Source organism: Oncorhynchus mykiss, chromosome 15, assembly GCF_013265735.2.
Source record: "Oncorhynchus mykiss isolate Arlee chromosome 15, USDA_OmykA_1.1, whole genome shotgun sequence".
Lineage (NCBI taxonomy): Eukaryota > Metazoa > Chordata > Actinopteri > Salmoniformes > Salmonidae > Oncorhynchus > Oncorhynchus mykiss.
Genome location: NC_048579.1, coordinates 65,892,400 through 65,908,069, shown reverse-complemented (window position 1 = coordinate 65,908,069; position 15,670 = coordinate 65,892,400). Strand labels below are relative to the sequence as shown.

Here is a 15,670-nt window from a genome sequence, read left to right as displayed (position 1 = left end):
GCCTATACCACCTCAGACCCCTGGCCTGACTGAGTCGGTTTGTGTTGTAATGCAAACATGTTTGGCTTGGAAATGAGCAATGGAGTTGTCAAGAGCACAAAGAGATCTGGAACATTCTACCAAAGTCCCTCCCCTAGACGCAATACTATAGCTGACCCAGTACCTGTAGGGTATATCTGACCCAGTACCTGTAGGGTATAACTTACCCAGTACCTGTAGGGTATAGCTGACCCAGTACCTGTAGGGTATATCTGACCCAGTACCTGTAGGGTATACCTGACCCAGTACCTGTAGGGTATATCTGAACCAGTACCTGTAGGGTATAACTTACCCAGTACCTGTAGGGTATAGCTGACCCAGTACCTGTAGGGTATAACTTACCCAGTACCTGTAGGGTATAGCTGACCCAGTACCTGTAGGGTATATCTGACCCAGTACCTGTAGGGTATAACTGACCCAGTACCTGTAGGGTATAACTGACCCAGTACCTGTAGGGTATAGCTGACCCAGTACCTGTAGGGTATATCTGACCCAGTACCTGTAGGGTATATCTGACCCAGTACCTGTAGGGTATAACTGACCCAGTACCTGTAGGGTATAACTGACCCAGTACCTGTAGGGTATATCTGACCCAGTACCTGCGTGGTATAGCTGACCCAGTACCTGTAGGGTATATCTGACCCAGTACCTGTAGGGTATATCTGACCCAGTACCTGTAGGGTATAACTGACCCAGTACCTGTAGGGTATAACTGACCCAGTGCCTGTAGGGTATAGCTGACCCAGTACCTGTAGGGAATACCTGACCCAGTACCTGTAGGGTATAACTGACTCAGTACCTGTAGGGTATATCTGACCCAGTACCTGTAGGGTATAGCTGACCCAGTACCTGTAGGGTATATCTGACCCAGTACCTGTAGGGTAAAGCTGACCCAGTACCTGTAGGGTATATCTGACCCAGTACCTGTAGGGTATAGCTGACCCAGTACCTGTAGGGTATATCTGACCCAGTACCTGTAGGGTATAGCTGACCCAGTACCTGTAGGGTATAACTGACCCAGTACCTGTAGGGTATAGCTGACCCAGTACCTGTAGGGTATATCTGACCCAGTACCTGTAGGGTATACCTGACCCAGTACCTGTAGGGTATATCTGACCCAGTACCTGTAGGGTATAACTGACCCAGTACCTGTAGGGTATAACTGACCCAGTACCTGTAGGGTATAGCTGACCCAGTACCTGTAAGGTATAACTGACCCAGTACCTGTAGGGTATAGCTGACCCAGTACCTGTAGGGTATAACTGACCCAGTACCTGTAGGGTATATCTGACCCAGTACCTGTAGGGTATAGCTGACCCAGTACCTGTAGGGTATAGCTGACCCAGTACCTGTAGGGTATACCTGACCCAGTACCTGTAGGGTATATCTGACCCAGTACCTGTAGGGTATAACTGACCCAGTACCTGTAGGGTATAGCTGACCCAGTACCTGTAGGGTATAACTGACCCAGTACCTGTAGGGTATAACTGACCCAGTACCTGTAGGGTATAGCTGACCCAGTACCTGTAGGGTATATCTGACCCAGTACCTGTAGGGTATAACTGACCCAGTACCTGTAGGGTATAACTGACCCAGTACCTGTAGGGTATAGCTGACCCAGTACCTGTAGGGTATAGCTGACCCAGTACCTGACCCAGTATATGATGTGTCTCTTTAAGGTGGTGAGCGGTGGGGTCTCACTGTGTGAGAGTCAGAGTGTAACTGTGTCTCTCCCTGCAGGTATCTTTGCCTTCAAGTGTGTGAGGGCAGAGGAGATGTTCAACGTGCTGCAGGACATCATGCACAACAACAGCATCAGTGTAGTGGAGGAGCAGGTGGTGGAGCTCAACCCTATAGAGACTACTGAGATGTCCCGCAAACCACACACTGCTGCTGCTGGTAAGACCTGACACACACACACACTGCTGGTAAGACCTGACACACACACACAGACACACTGCTGCTAGTAAGACCTGACACACACACACACTGCTAGTAAGACCTGACACACACACACACTGCTAGTAAGACCTGACACACACACACACTGCTGGTAAGACCTGACACACACACACAGACACACTGCTGCTGGTTAGACCTGACACACACACACTGCTGGTAAGACCTGACACACACACACACTGCTAGTAAGACCTGACACACACACACTGCTGGTTAGACCTGACACACACACACACTGCTAGTAAGACCTGACACACACACACAGACACACTGCTGCTGGTTAGACCTGACACACACACACTGCTGGTAAGACCTGACACACACACACACACTGCTAGTAAGACCTGACATACACACACAGACACACTGCTGCTGGTTAGACCTGACACACACACACACTGCTGGTAAGACCTGACACACACACACACTGCTGGTAAGACCTGACACACACACACAGACACACTGCTGCTGGTTAGACCTGACACACACACACTGCTGGTTAGACCTGACACACACACACACTGCTGGTAAGACCTGACACACACACACAGACACACTGCTGCTGGTTAGACCTGACACACACACTGCTGCTGGTTAGACCTGACACACACACACACACACACACACACACACACACACACACACACACACACACACACACACACTGCTGCTGGTTAGACCTGACACACACACACTGCTGGTTAGACCTGACACACACACACACACACTGCTGCTGGTTAGACCTGACACACACACACACACTGCTGCTGGTTAGACCTGACACACACACACTGCTGCTGGTTCCTGACACACACCTGAATTGTATGTCTCTCCTCTTCCCATCTCAAGGCTACTCTGTACCCACGTTACCGAACGGTATAGGGCGCTACCCGTCGTTTGGTGAGGCCTCGTCGCGCCCTTCTAGCCGACACCCGTCTGTAGGCAGCGCCAGGCTGCCCTCAGTGGGAGAGGAGTCATCACACCCCCTCCTGGTCTCAGACCAGTCGGTGAGAAAACAGCCCTTTAGTCATGGCCCCTGGTGGAGAACTGTTATTATCGTCATTATCGTTCAATGCCTCTGACTGAGAAGCGTTGACTTGGTTGTCGTTGTACGATCAGATTATTTCTCAACGAGTTGTTGTTTTCTCTTTGTATTTAGTTTGAAGATGTTGTTTTGTCTTTGTATTTAGTTTGAAGATGTTGTTTTGTCTTTGTATTTAGTTTGAAGATGTTGTTTTGTCTTTGTATTTAGTTTGAAGATGTTGTTTTGTCTTTGTATTTAGTTTGAAGATGTTGTTTTCTCTTTGTATTTAGTTTGAAGATGTTGTTTTGTCTTTGTATTTAGTTTGAAGATGTTGTTTTGTCTTTGTATTTAGTTTGAAGATGTTGTTTTCTCTTTGTATTTAGTTTGAAGATGTTGTTTTGTCTTTGTATTTAGTTTGAAGATGTTGTTTTGTCTTTGTATTTAGTTTGAAGATGTTGTTTTGTCTTTGTATTTAGTTTGAAGATGTTGTTTTCTCTTTGTATTTAGTTTGAAGATGTTGTTTTGTCTTTGTATTTAGTTTGAAGATGTTGTTTTGTCTTTGTATTTAGTTTGAAGATGTTGTTTTGTCTTTGTATTTAGTTTGAAGATGTTGTTTTGTCTTTGTATTTAGTTTGAAGATGTTGTTTTCTCTTTGTATTTAGTTTGAAGATGTTGTTTTGTCTTTGTATTTAGTTTGAAGATGTTGTTTTCTCTTTGTATTTAGTTTGAAGATGTTGTTTTGTCTTTGTATTTAGTTTGAAGATGTTGTTTTGTCTTTGTATTTAGTTTGAAGATGTTGTTTTCTCTTTGTATTTAGTTTGAAGATGTTGCTGATACAGGCCGAGCAGGGGGATGTGTCAGTGTGTGTTGTTAAACTCTCCCCCCCCCCCCCCCTCTCTCTCTCTCTCTCTCTCTCTCTCTCTCTCTCCCTCTCCCTCTGTCTCTACCCCCCCCCCCCCTCTCTCTCAGGTCCACACCTACGTAAACACTCCTGGGATACAGGATGACCGGCGCACTCGCCCCAGCAGCCACACCCCCTTGGAACTGCGGCTGTCCAATCCGGAGACGACCTCCTTGCTAGCCACCGCCCCTCCGTCTCCCACGGAGACAGACATGGATACGGAGCCTCAGGTGCTGCTGGAGCCAGAAGGGGCTAAATTCATCCTGGGTCCCACCCCGGCTCAGAGGAGGCAGAAGCAGACCCCTGGGGATGAGGACAGGGAGGCTGGGTCCAGACATTCTGGGGATGAGGACAGGGAGGCTGGGTCCAGACGTTCTGGGGATGAGGACAGGGAGGCTGGGTCCAGACGTTCTGGGGATGAGGACAGGGAGGCTGGGTCCAGACGTTCTGGGGATGAGGACAGGGAGGCTGGGTCCAGACGTTCTGGGGATGGAGAGATGGAGCTTGGGGTGTCTGGGTCTAACGATGAGCCCAGCTTGACAGCTCCCTCTGGGGGTCTGAACGGGAATGGGAACGGCTGTGTGGTGGGCGCCACCCTGGGTCTCCAGGCAGGAGATTGTGATACGGGCTATGACAGTGATGAACGCAAAGACGGGCCCCCTCCCCCTCTTCCTCCTAACCCAAACCCTCCACCTCTCCCAGGGCCCAAACCCAGCACCATCTCCACCTATGAGCACCACAACGGCAACACCACCCATCCTTATGTCTCCACCCCTGTTCCAGCCCCCAACCCCCGGCGTAACCGCCCCGCCATCCCCCTCCCTGACTCCTCCCACAATGCCAACAACTCCGCCCAGCGGCGCACGGCGCTCCTTAACTACGAGAACCTCCCGGCGCTGCCACCGGTGTGGGAGACCGCCAGGCGCTTCTCCGAGGGAGACGAGGAGGACGAAGAGGAGGTGTATCACAGATATGGACCAAAGACGCCCTCCCTTAACGGCTACCACAACCACCACCACCATCCTCACCACCATCACCATCACCTTCATCACCACGGTCTGGGTCTGGACCCCATGCACAACTACGTCAACACAGAGAATGTAAACGTCTCGCTCAGCGCCAAACTGGACTCTGCGCGGATCCTTCCGCGGGGGCGGGACTCTAGCGGCGTCTGTTTGACCCCCAGCGTCTTTACCTTTGACTTCCGGTCGGGGCGAGTGGCTGGCGGACCGTGTGGGTTGGGGTCGGATCCCCTGAGGCAGCTGAACTACATTGAGTTGGAGATGGAGAAGGGTTGGGACTCCAGCGGGCCGCAGACACCCAAGACCCCCACCACTCCCTGTGGCGTCGGCCTGGGCAGTCTCCTCCTCCCACCCTCCACCCCCACGCGGCGGACCGAACTGTACGCCATGATCGACATCGAGCGCACGGCGGCCATGTCGAGCCTTCAGAAAGCACTGCCCCGTGACGACGGTACCTCTAGGAAAACCAGACACAACAGTACTGACCTTCCTATGTGAACTTCACCACGCCCTACCATACCTAGCCTACCAAGCACTGATCTCAAATGGAACCCTATTCCCTATATAGTGCACTACTTTAGACCAGGACTATTCATAAAGTGCCTGAGAGTAGGAGTGCTGATCTAAGATCAGTTTGACCTTTTTAGACAATAAGGAATCCGATGACCTGGACAGGGGGGGACGGGGACGGGGTGGATCTGATCCTAGATCAGCCCTTCTACTCTGAGAACCCAGGACCCAGAGGGTTCTGGTCAAAATGAGTGCATAACGACCCAGGGCCCAGAGGGTTCTGGTCAACATGAGCGCATAACGACCCAGGGCCCAGAGGGTTCTGGTCAACATGAGTGCATAACGACCCAGGACCCAGAGGGTTCTGGTCAAAATGAGTACTTAACGACCCAGGGCCCAGAGGGTTCTGGTCAACATGAGTGCATAACGACCCAGGGCCCAGAGGGTTCTGGTCAAAATTAGTACTTAACGACCCAGGGCCCAGAGGGTTCTGGTCAACATGAGTGCACTACATAGGGAATAGTGTTCCATTTGGGACAGAACCACTGTCGGGTCCTTCAGTTGCACCTTGACCTGACCCTTGTTGTTGTTGTTGTTGTTGTCATACTTTGTTTTACCTCCAAACTGAAGAAAAAAAACACAACATTTGAAGACAGAAGGGCTTCAGATTTGTTGCAATAAATTTAAAAAAAAAGATTTTATAATGTCTTATTCCTTCACAAGGAGTTACACTGTGTCCTGAAAGTAACCTGGTCCCAGACCTGTTTGTGCCAGTCTGTGTCATGACAAGGAGTTACACTGTGTCCTGAAAGTAACCTGGTCCCAGACCTGTTTGTGCCAGTCTGTGTCATGACAAGGAGTTACACTGTGTCCTGAAAGTAACCTGGTCCCAGACCTGTTTGTGCCAGACTGTGTCATGACAAGGAGTTACACTGTGTCCTGAAAGTAACCTGGTCCCAGACCTGTTTGTGCCAGTCTGTGTCATGACAAGGAGTTACACTGTGTCCTGAAAGTAACCTGGTCCCAGACCTGTTTGTGCCAGTCTGTGTCATGACAAGGAGTTACACTGTGTCCTGAAAGTAACCTGGTCCCAGACCTGTTTGTGCCAGTCTGCGTCATGACAAGGAGTTACACTGTGTCCTGAAAGTAACCTGGTCCCAGACCTGTTTGTGCCAGTCTGCGTCATGACAAGGAGTTACACTGTGTCCTGAAAGTAACCTGGTCCCAGACCTGTTTGTGCCAGTCTGTGTCATGACAAGGAGTTACACTGTGTCCTGAAAGTAACCTGGTCCCAGACCTGTTTGTGCCAGTCTGCGTCATGACAAGGAGTTACACTGTGTCCTGAAAGTAACCTGGTCCCAGACCTGTTTGTGCCAGTCTGTGTCATGACAAGGAGTTACACTGTGTCCTGAAAGTAACCTGGTCCCAGACCTGTTTGTGCCAGTCTGCGTCATGACAAGGAGTTACACTGTGTCCTGAAAGTAACCTGGTCCCAGACCTGTTTGTGCCAGTCTGTGTCATGACAAGGAGTTACACTGTGTACTGAAAGTAACCTGGTCCCAGACCTGTTTGTGCCAGTCTGTGTCATGACAAGGAGTTACACTGTGTCCTGAAAGTAACCTGGTCCCAGACCTGTTTGTGCCAGTCTGTGTCATGACAAGGAGTTACTCTGTGTCCTGAAAGTAACCTGGTCCCAGACCTGTTTGTGCCAGTCTGTGTCATGACAAGGAGTTACACTGTGTCCTGAAAGTAACCTGGTCCCAGACCTGTTTGTGCCAGTCTGTGGCATGATGGCACAAGCAGACTGGTACCCAGGCTATACTGAAAGGGGAGCGATGGTACCAGGTACACACCAATATAACACTATTTTATTCCTGAGGTCATTTGATACCTAATTAAAGAAGGGAGTGAAACACCTTGACTTCTAGCCTGGTCCCAGATCAGTCTGTGCTCTTGTCTACTCCTTCGCTGTCATTGTCAAGCCAAACAAATGAGTGACAGGGCGTTGCCATGACGGCACAAACAGACTGGTACCCAGGCTACCTGTTATTCCCGAGTGCCTGTGTAAGTTTAGCTTGCAGGTGATGTGCCAAACAGACTGGTACCCAGGCTACCTGTTATTCCCGATTGCCTGTGTAAGTTTAGCTTGCAGGTGATGTGCCAAACAGCGAGGTCTCTTTGAATGACGGACCTCACCAATCTCTCTCTCTCTCGGTACCAATCTTTTACAGTGCTGATCATAAACTGAAATGGTGTTGAAGTCAACACTCGTGTCACTATTTGAAGCTGACTTCCTTGTTGCCCTAATGGCTGTGGACTCCAATAGGTGTGTTGTGTTAGTGGGCCTACCAGGGTTGGGCTCAATTCCATTTCAATCCCAGTCGATTCAGGTAGGACACTGAAATTCCAATTCTCTTCGATGCTTTTCAACGAGGAACATGTGGAATTGGAACTTTCTGAATTGACGGGAATGGAATTGACCCCAAGCCTGGAGTCTTCGGCCATGTCTTCGGGGTCAACGTCTTGGTACACCACAGTCACTTTAGCCACTACTAGTGTACAGACAGATGGGGTGTATGTATAAATGCCAAATGAGAATGTTCCACAATGCAGCTGTACTAATGGGTTTGTTCATGCTGGCTGTACTGAAAGTACCCAAATCCCATCGTTGGTGTTCCTGTGTGACATCATCATGTTCCAGGTTCCTTCCAGCAGGTTTGGGGTCCCGTTTATTTCACTATACAGTCAATTCAGAGAGTCAATTTGAAATTTGAGTTTTGTTTTCCTGGATGGACAGAACGGATAGGGAATTGACCCCCGACCCTGCAAACAATAGTCCATTTGTACAGGGGCCCCCTGGTGGTTGTTGTAGGATGTCTTCGTTCAGTCTGAATTTTCCTTCCGAACGTCGTTGTGAACAAGGAAAACAGAAAAGCACAGTGTTTCCCACAGCATGCTGTCCGACAGCCATGTTTCATAGGAGGAGTTTGGGTTCCAAAGTGTCGTCTTCTGTTACCTGTTCTCTCATTGTATCATATTGTACAAATCATTATTATTGGGTACTAACTTGCATTATATTTTTTTTCTACCTACATTTTAAAAGAGTTCGTAAACTATAGGAATTGTACAAAAAGTACTTTAATAGATATTGTTTATTAAAGAAAGGAACTGTTAGTGGGGAAAAATAGATTATTTGCCAAACTCCTTTTTTCAATTCTAGAATATGATGATTTTCACGGAGTTCTAGAATGGGTTCCGTTGGTTCCATTTACGATGTAAACATTCCTTACTTCCACTGTTTTGGTCTCAGAACACCAGACACTATAAAGAACTACGCAGTGAATGAAACAATTCACTACTCACTGGGCACAGACAGTCAATTCAACATCTATTCCACGTTGGTTGAACGTCATTTTGTTGATTCAACCAGTGAGAGCCCATTGGGTCTTCTGTTTAAAAACATGATGACTTCATATTGTATGGACTTTACATTGGTGGGGGGGGGGGGGGGGGGGGGGGGGGGCGATTTTGATGTTTGCATTTTCCTGCTCTGGAAATGTGTTTACCAGAATGTTAGTATTTTATGACCGGAGGAAAAACCATAGTGTGTATTTAGATGTCTACAACAATGTTCATACAATATTCCATCACTGCCAACAACCCCCTGTGTTTTGTAGCATGGCAAAATAATAATTAAAAAATATGGAACTAAGTGTTGTCTCTGGGTTGTTTTTCTATTCGTGTCATAATTATCATTGATAGTTTATTGTATTGCTTCGGTTTATCTTGTGTTTTTTTTTAGCTCTCACACACTGTACTGAAGTAAGGAGAGTGACCCCTGGTGGTAATGGAAGGGACATGCAGTGCAACTGTCTCCCTGGTGACGGCAATAAGAGTGTGGCAATCATTGATATGGACAGACTTCATTCTGAGTAACAAAGTGCAACGAGGAAGAATTGTGTGAAACAAAATGCTCTCGGGAGAACTGGACTGGCTGGTCTTACCGTACACGAGGAGGTCGTTGTTTAGAGGTGGTCTACGCTCGTCTCTAATCCCTGCAGGAGAGACCTCTTCACTGGACCAGGATAAGGTGCAGGAGAGACCTCTTCACTGGACCAGGATAAGGTGCAGGAGAGACCTCTTGACTGGACCAGGATAAGGTGCAGGAGAGACCTCTTGACTGGACCAGGATAAGGTGCAGGAGAGACCTCTTCACTGGACCAGGATAAGGTGCAGGAGAGACCTCTTCACTGGACCGGGATAAGGTGCAGGAGAGACCTCTTGACTGGACCGGGATAAGGTACAGGAGAGACCTCTTCACTGGGCCAGGATAAGGTGCAGGAGAGACCTCTTCACTGGACCAGGATAAGGTGCAGGAGAGACCTCTTCACTGGACCAGGATAAAGTAAGAGATGATTCACAGTCAGTTTGTACTTCAAATCAAATCAAATCAAATGTATTTATAAAGCCCTTCGTACATCAGCTGATGTCACAAAGTGCTGTACAGAAACCCAGCCTAAAACCCCAAACAGCAAGCAATGCAGGTGTAGAAGCACGATATCTGCATTAGAATGTTTTATAGACATGCATAGATGTATGTCTTCATTTTGAGGGGTCCAGTTTTAGCTATGTTTTCTATAGTTATATCTTACTAATACCACGTATGTTAGTATTGATATATCATTGGTATAACGGGCAGCTTCAATCATGTTGTAATTGATTTATTGTAATCCATTTGAAGTTTTCAAAAATGAATGAATCATATTTACACAGAATCTGTGAATCAATCCGTTGTGGTGATATGGGTGATATGGGTGATGCCCTTTGAACTCCAGGAAAAAGTTTTCACACACAAGGTGAGACTTACCTAAGTTATGAGGAAACTGGTAACCAGTTTACAGGAACAATAAGAAACAGTTGTTGGCCAATATTTTATTATAGGCTAGCATATAGTGCCTTGTATTGTTGCTATCTTCCATGACTTTATAGAGCAATAACCTTATGGGTCCAACTTCCTGGTTTGGGTTTTCAGCTCTACTTCCTGGTTTGGGTTTTCAGCTCTACTTCCTGGTTTGGGTTTTCAGCTCTACATTTATGAAGCACCCGTCTGAAAAATCTGTCCAGTTGACTCACAGAACTTCTGTCAAGAGATATAGCACCACAACAACTGCAGAACTTGATGTTGTGTCCCACGCAGACCAGAGGAACAGGAACTTGAGGCCATGGCAGAGCAGGGGGAAGCCCGGGGGACAGGAGAGGAACCACGAACACCCAACACGCCATCCCTGAACCACCGGGGGACAGGGGGGACTTTCGGGGAGGGTCAAGATGTGAAGGGAGAAGTCATAACCAGATCCACGAGGGAGAAGAACGGTCGCTTCACCAACCCCTGGCCCACATGGCACTACCCCTCCTCTGCCTCCCTGCTCCGGTTCTACCTACTAGATAAGGACCACAGCAACCTACCCCGCTCCAAAGAGGTACGGATCCCATCTTTAACATATTGGCTTTTTGCCTTGTTGTTGCTTGTTAATTCTACATTCCATTAGCAATTTGTATAGAAATGTATCCTAGTAGATGATGCATGACAACCCCATGCAATTCTATTAATTTAGACCTGATGTATTTCAACCTCAGACAAGGAGTTGAAGTGCTTTCATCAGAGGTGTGCTGAGTCCTTTTCAGCCAGGTATTTGTTGTTATTACCAACTGTTTGTGTGTCCCTGTGTTTGAGGAGTTAGACCGTGAGCTTCCACTGCTGAAACCGTCCTTCATCCAGAGTCCTGAGGTTTGTTTTCATGTTGTTGTGTCTTGTCGATCTCTTTTTAGTATGCAATACTGTTCCCAGGAGTCCATGAAAACAACAGATCAATTCAACAATAATATAACGCATACACATATATGGCATAAACGCTGGTTGAGAGAATGCCAAGAGTGTGCAACACTGTCATCAAGGTAACGAACGGGTGGCTACTTTGAAGACTTTCAAAATCTTAAAATATATTTAGATTTGTTTAACACTTTTATTTTTGGTCACTACATAATTCCATGTGTGTTATTTCATCTTGTAGAGAAGAGTGAATATAAAGAAAAGCGGCTGGAATTAGTAGGTCCACACTCTTGACTGGTCCTGTATATATATATAACATGACACCACAGGTGTCAGGAACCGTGGGGTCTGGTCTCAGGGTGACCTGGCTGGGCCACGCATCCGTCCTGGTAGAGATGGACGGCCTGGTCATCCTCACTGACCCCATCTTCAGCCAGAGGGCGTCTCCCTTCCAGTTCATGGGGCCCAAGAGGTTCAGGGGCCCGCCGTGTACAGTAGATCAACTACCCAAGGTGAGGTGCCTCCAAACACTTGAGGTGTGTGTGTGTGTGTGTGTGTGTGTGTGTGTGTGTGTGTGTGTGTGTGTGTGTGTGTGTGTGTATGTGTATGTGTGTGTGTGTGTGTGTGTGTCAACGGTATAAAAAAAAAGATAACACATTTCCGTGGACTTTTCCAGTTGATAAATAAAGTTTTCTTCTTCCAGGTGGATGCTGTGCTCATCAGCCACACCCACTACGACCACCTGGACGTAGGTTCAGTTAGCAGCCTCAATAAGCGCTTCGGCGCCGAGCTGCGTTGGTTTGTCCCTCTGGGGCTCCAGGGTTGGATGCAGAGCTGTGGCTGTAAGAACGTGATAGAGTTGGACTGGTGGGAGGAGAGCTGTGTCCCTGTCCCCAGCCCTGTCGCTGTCCCCAGCCCTGTCGCTGTCCCCAGCCCTGTCGCTGTCCCTGTCCCCAGCCCTGTCCCTGTCCCCAGCCCTGTCCCTGTCCCCAGCCCTGTCGCTGTCCCCAGCCCTGTCCCTGTCCCCAGTGGTGTCAGCCAGGATAAGGTCATGTTCGTATTCACCCCAGCCCAGCACTGGTGCAAGCGCACCCCAACAGACGATAACAGGTTGGTTGGTTTCCTTACTTTACAGATAGCTGCTTTATTCAGGAGAGTTTTACTTCCATTGACTGTGACATGTGGTTGTGTTACCTACCTTAGTTGAAAGCACTCGACTGTGACATGTGGTTGTGTTACCTACCTTAGTTGAAAGCACTCGACTGTAAGTCGTTGTGGGTAAGAGTGTCCACTAAAATGGCCTAAATGTAAATTAATAACAGGGTGCTGTGGGGGAGCTGGTCTGTCCTGGGGCCCTGCAACCGCTTCTTCTTTGCTGGAGACACCGGCTACTGCTCGTCCTTCCAGGAGATTGGGAGGCGCTTTGGTCCGTTCGACCTGGCTGCCATATCCATCGGCGCGTACCTGCCCAGGTATGAAACTAGTGTAGAGCTGTCCTGCCCAGGTATGAAACTAGTGTAGAGCTGTCCTGCCCAGGTATGAAACTAGTGTAGAGCTGTCCTGCCCAGGTATGAAACTAGTGTAGAGCTGTCCTGCCCAGGTATGAAACTAGTGTAGAGCTGTCCTGCCCAGGTATGAAACTAGTGTAGAGCTGTCCTGCCCAGGTATGAAACTAGTGTAGAGCTGTCCTGCCCAGGTATGAAACTAGTGTAGAGCTGTCCTGCCCAGGTATGAAACTAGTGTAGAGCTGTCCTGTCCAGGTATGAAACTAGTGTAGAGCTGTCCTGCCCAGGTATGAAACTAGTGTAGAGCTGTCCTGTCCAGGTATGAAACTAGTGTACAGCTGTCCTGCCCAGGTATGGAACTAGTGTAGAGCTGTCCTGCCCAGGTATGAAACTAGTGTAGAGCTGTCCTGCCCAGGTATGAAACTAGTGTAGAGCTGTCCTGTCCAGGTATGAAACTAGTGTACAGCTGTCCTGCCCAGGTATGGAACTAGTGTAGAGCTGTCCTGCCCAGGTATGAAACTAGTGTAGAGCTGTCCTGCCCAGGTATGAAACTAGTGTAGAGCTGTCCTGCCCAGGTATGAAACTAGTGTAGAGCTGTCCTGCCCAGGTATGAAACTAGTGTACAGCTGTCCTGCCCAGGTATGGAACTAGTGTAGAGCTGTCCTGCCCAGGTATGAAACTAGTGTAGAGCTGTCCTGCCCAGGTATGAAACTAGCGTAGAGCTGTCCTGCCCAGGAATGAAACTAGTGTACAGCTGTCCTGCCCAGGTATGAAACTAGTGTAGAGCTGTCCTGCCCAGGTATGAAACTAGCGTAGAGCTGTCCTGCCCAGGAATGAAACTAGTGTACAGCTGTCCTGCCCAGGTATGAAACTAGTGTACAGCTGTCCTGCCCAGGTATGAAACTAGTGTACAGCTGTCCTGCCCAGGTATGGAACTAGTGTAGAGCTGTCCTGCCCAGGTATGAAACTAGTGTACAGCTGTCCTGCCCAGGTATGAAACTAGTGTACAGCTGTCCTGCCCAGGTATGGAACTAGTGTAGAGCTGTCCTGCCCAGGTATGAAACTAGTGTACAGCTGTCCTGCCCAGGTATGGAACTAGCGTAGAGCTGTCCTGCCCAGGTATGAAACTAGTGTACAGCTGTCCTGCCCAGGTATGGAACTAGCGTAGAGCTGTCCTGCCCAGGTATGAAACTAGTGTAGAGCTGTCCTGCCCAGGTATGAAACTAGTGTACAGCTGTCCTGCCCAGGTATGAAACTAGTGTAGAGCTGTCCTGCCCAGGTATGAAACTAGTGTAGAGCTGTCCTGCCCAGGTATGAAACTAGTGTAGAGCTGTCCTGCCCAGGTATGAAACTAGTGTAGAGCTGTCCTGCCCAGGTATGAAACTAGTGTACAGCTGTCCTGCCCAGGTATGAAACTAGTGTAGAGCTGTCCTGCCCAGGTATGAAACTAGTGTAGAGCTGTCCTGCCCAGGTATGAAACTAGTGTAGAGCTGTCCTGCCCAGGTATGAAACTAGTGTAGAGCTGTCCTGCCCAGGTATGAAACTAGTGTAGAGCTGTCCTGCCCAGGTATGAAACTAGTGTAGAGCTGTCCTGCCCAGGTATGAAACTGGCGTAGAGCTGTCCTGCCCAGGTATGAAACTAGTGTAGAGCTGTCCTGCCCAGGTATGAAACTAGTGTAGAGCTGTCCTGCCCAGGTATGAAACTAGTGTAGAGCTGTCCTGCCCAGGTATGGAACTAGTGTAGAGCTGTCCTGCCCAGGTATGAAACTAGTGTAGAGCTGTCCTGCCCAGGTATGAAACTAGTGTACAGCTGTCCTGCCCAGGTATGAAACTAGTGTACAGCTGTCCTGCCCAGGTATGAAACTAGTGTACAGCTGTCCTGCCCAGGTATGAAACTAGTGTACAGCTGTCCTGCCCAGGTATGGAACTAGTGTAGAGCTGTCCTGCCCAGGTATGGATAGACACTGTTAACCATCCAGATCCAAATGAATCCATCCATATATTGTTATTTCTTTTTAGAGATGTAATGAAGTCACTGCATGTGGACCCAGAGGAGGCTGTGGAGATTCATAAGGACGTTAAGGCCAAACACTCCCTGGCTATTCACTGGGGGACCTTCGCATTAGCTCATGAGGTGAGCATTCTACATGTTCAGCCATTATATAAGCCTACATCCACAATATATGTTGGCCTCCAAAATCCATCTCCTCCCTCTCCAACTCCTCCCTCTGCATATCTTCCATCTTCCCCCTCTCCATCTCTTCCCTGTCCTTCTCCCCCCTCTCCATCTCCCCCCTCTCCAACTCCGCCCTCTCCTTCTCCCCCCTCTCCCTCTCCTCCCTCCATCTCTTTCTCCCTCCTCTCCCTCTCCTCCCTCCATCTCCAACTCTTCTGCTCTCTCTCTTTCTCTATAATTTTCTTTCAACTCATTTTTTTTTAACCCAATGCAAAGGAAAGCGCCTAGCTAATGTTGTTCATATTTCCCTTTGTATCTCTCTCTCTCAGTTTTACTTAGAGCCTCCAGTGAGACTCAGGGAGGCCATGGAGAAGAATGGGTTGAATGTGGAGCACTTCTTTGTCCTGAACCATGGAGAATCCAGAGTGATGGGGGGAGAAAGAGAAGGAGGGGGCGTTTGACTGATCAGATGGGCTACATTGCCAGAAGCTGCAATATGAAAGAGTTTGGACTTCTGACAAAGAGATCTAAGCTTGGCATTATAGTAGTAATAGTTTGCCTGATAAAGGGGCACTGATGTACATATTTGCAACTTTAAAATAAATATATGTTTTTAATGCCAAGTGATATTGATTGCACTATTAAATACATTTTTATCAACATGGCTGTTTCTTTAAATAGTGACCAGGCAAGGAAGTAAG

General features: G+C 48.3%; 2 protein-coding genes across 8 annotated transcripts in view; both read left to right on the top strand.

Annotated features, from left to right (window-relative positions):
• The window catches only part of LOC110511371 (fibroblast growth factor receptor substrate 2-like), a 77,694-nt gene extending 71,366 nt beyond the window's left edge, over positions 1-6,328 (top strand). For both annotated transcript variants that reach the window (XM_036944978.1, XM_036944979.1), the window contains exons 5-7: positions 1,780-1,938; positions 2,851-3,008; positions 3,995-6,328. In XM_036944978.1, coding sequence (XP_036800873.1) covers positions 1,780-1,938; positions 2,851-3,008; positions 3,995-5,446 — 1,769 coding nt within the window. In that variant the 3' untranslated portion in view covers positions 5,447-6,328. The remainder of the gene's footprint in view (positions 1-1,779; positions 1,939-2,850; positions 3,009-3,994) is intronic.
• Positions 6,329-9,250: 2,922 nt separating this feature from the next.
• On the top strand, positions 9,251-15,622 carry LOC110511373 (N-acyl-phosphatidylethanolamine-hydrolyzing phospholipase D). Of its 6 annotated transcripts, XM_036944975.1 has the most exons (9): positions 9,253-9,863; positions 10,232-10,314; positions 10,656-10,938; positions 11,193-11,246; positions 11,618-11,800; positions 11,992-12,398; positions 12,611-12,760; positions 14,813-14,927; positions 15,299-15,622. In XM_036944975.1, the coding sequence occupies exons 3-9, from the start codon at positions 10,681-10,683 to the stop codon at positions 15,428-15,430; spliced, it is 1,299 nt and encodes a 432-aa protein (XP_036800870.1). In that variant the 5' UTR covers positions 9,253-9,863; positions 10,232-10,314; positions 10,656-10,680; the 3' UTR covers positions 15,431-15,622. The 6 variants fall into 6 exon arrangements, with proteins under 6 accessions (XP_036800872.1, XP_036800870.1, XP_036800871.1 ...); XM_036944977.1 differs by lacking the exon at positions 10,232-10,314 and having other exon boundaries at positions 9,251-9,863; positions 11,196-11,246; XM_036944976.1 differs by lacking the exon at positions 10,232-10,314 and having other exon boundaries at positions 9,253-9,653.
• Positions 15,623-15,670: the final 48 nt, after the last annotated feature.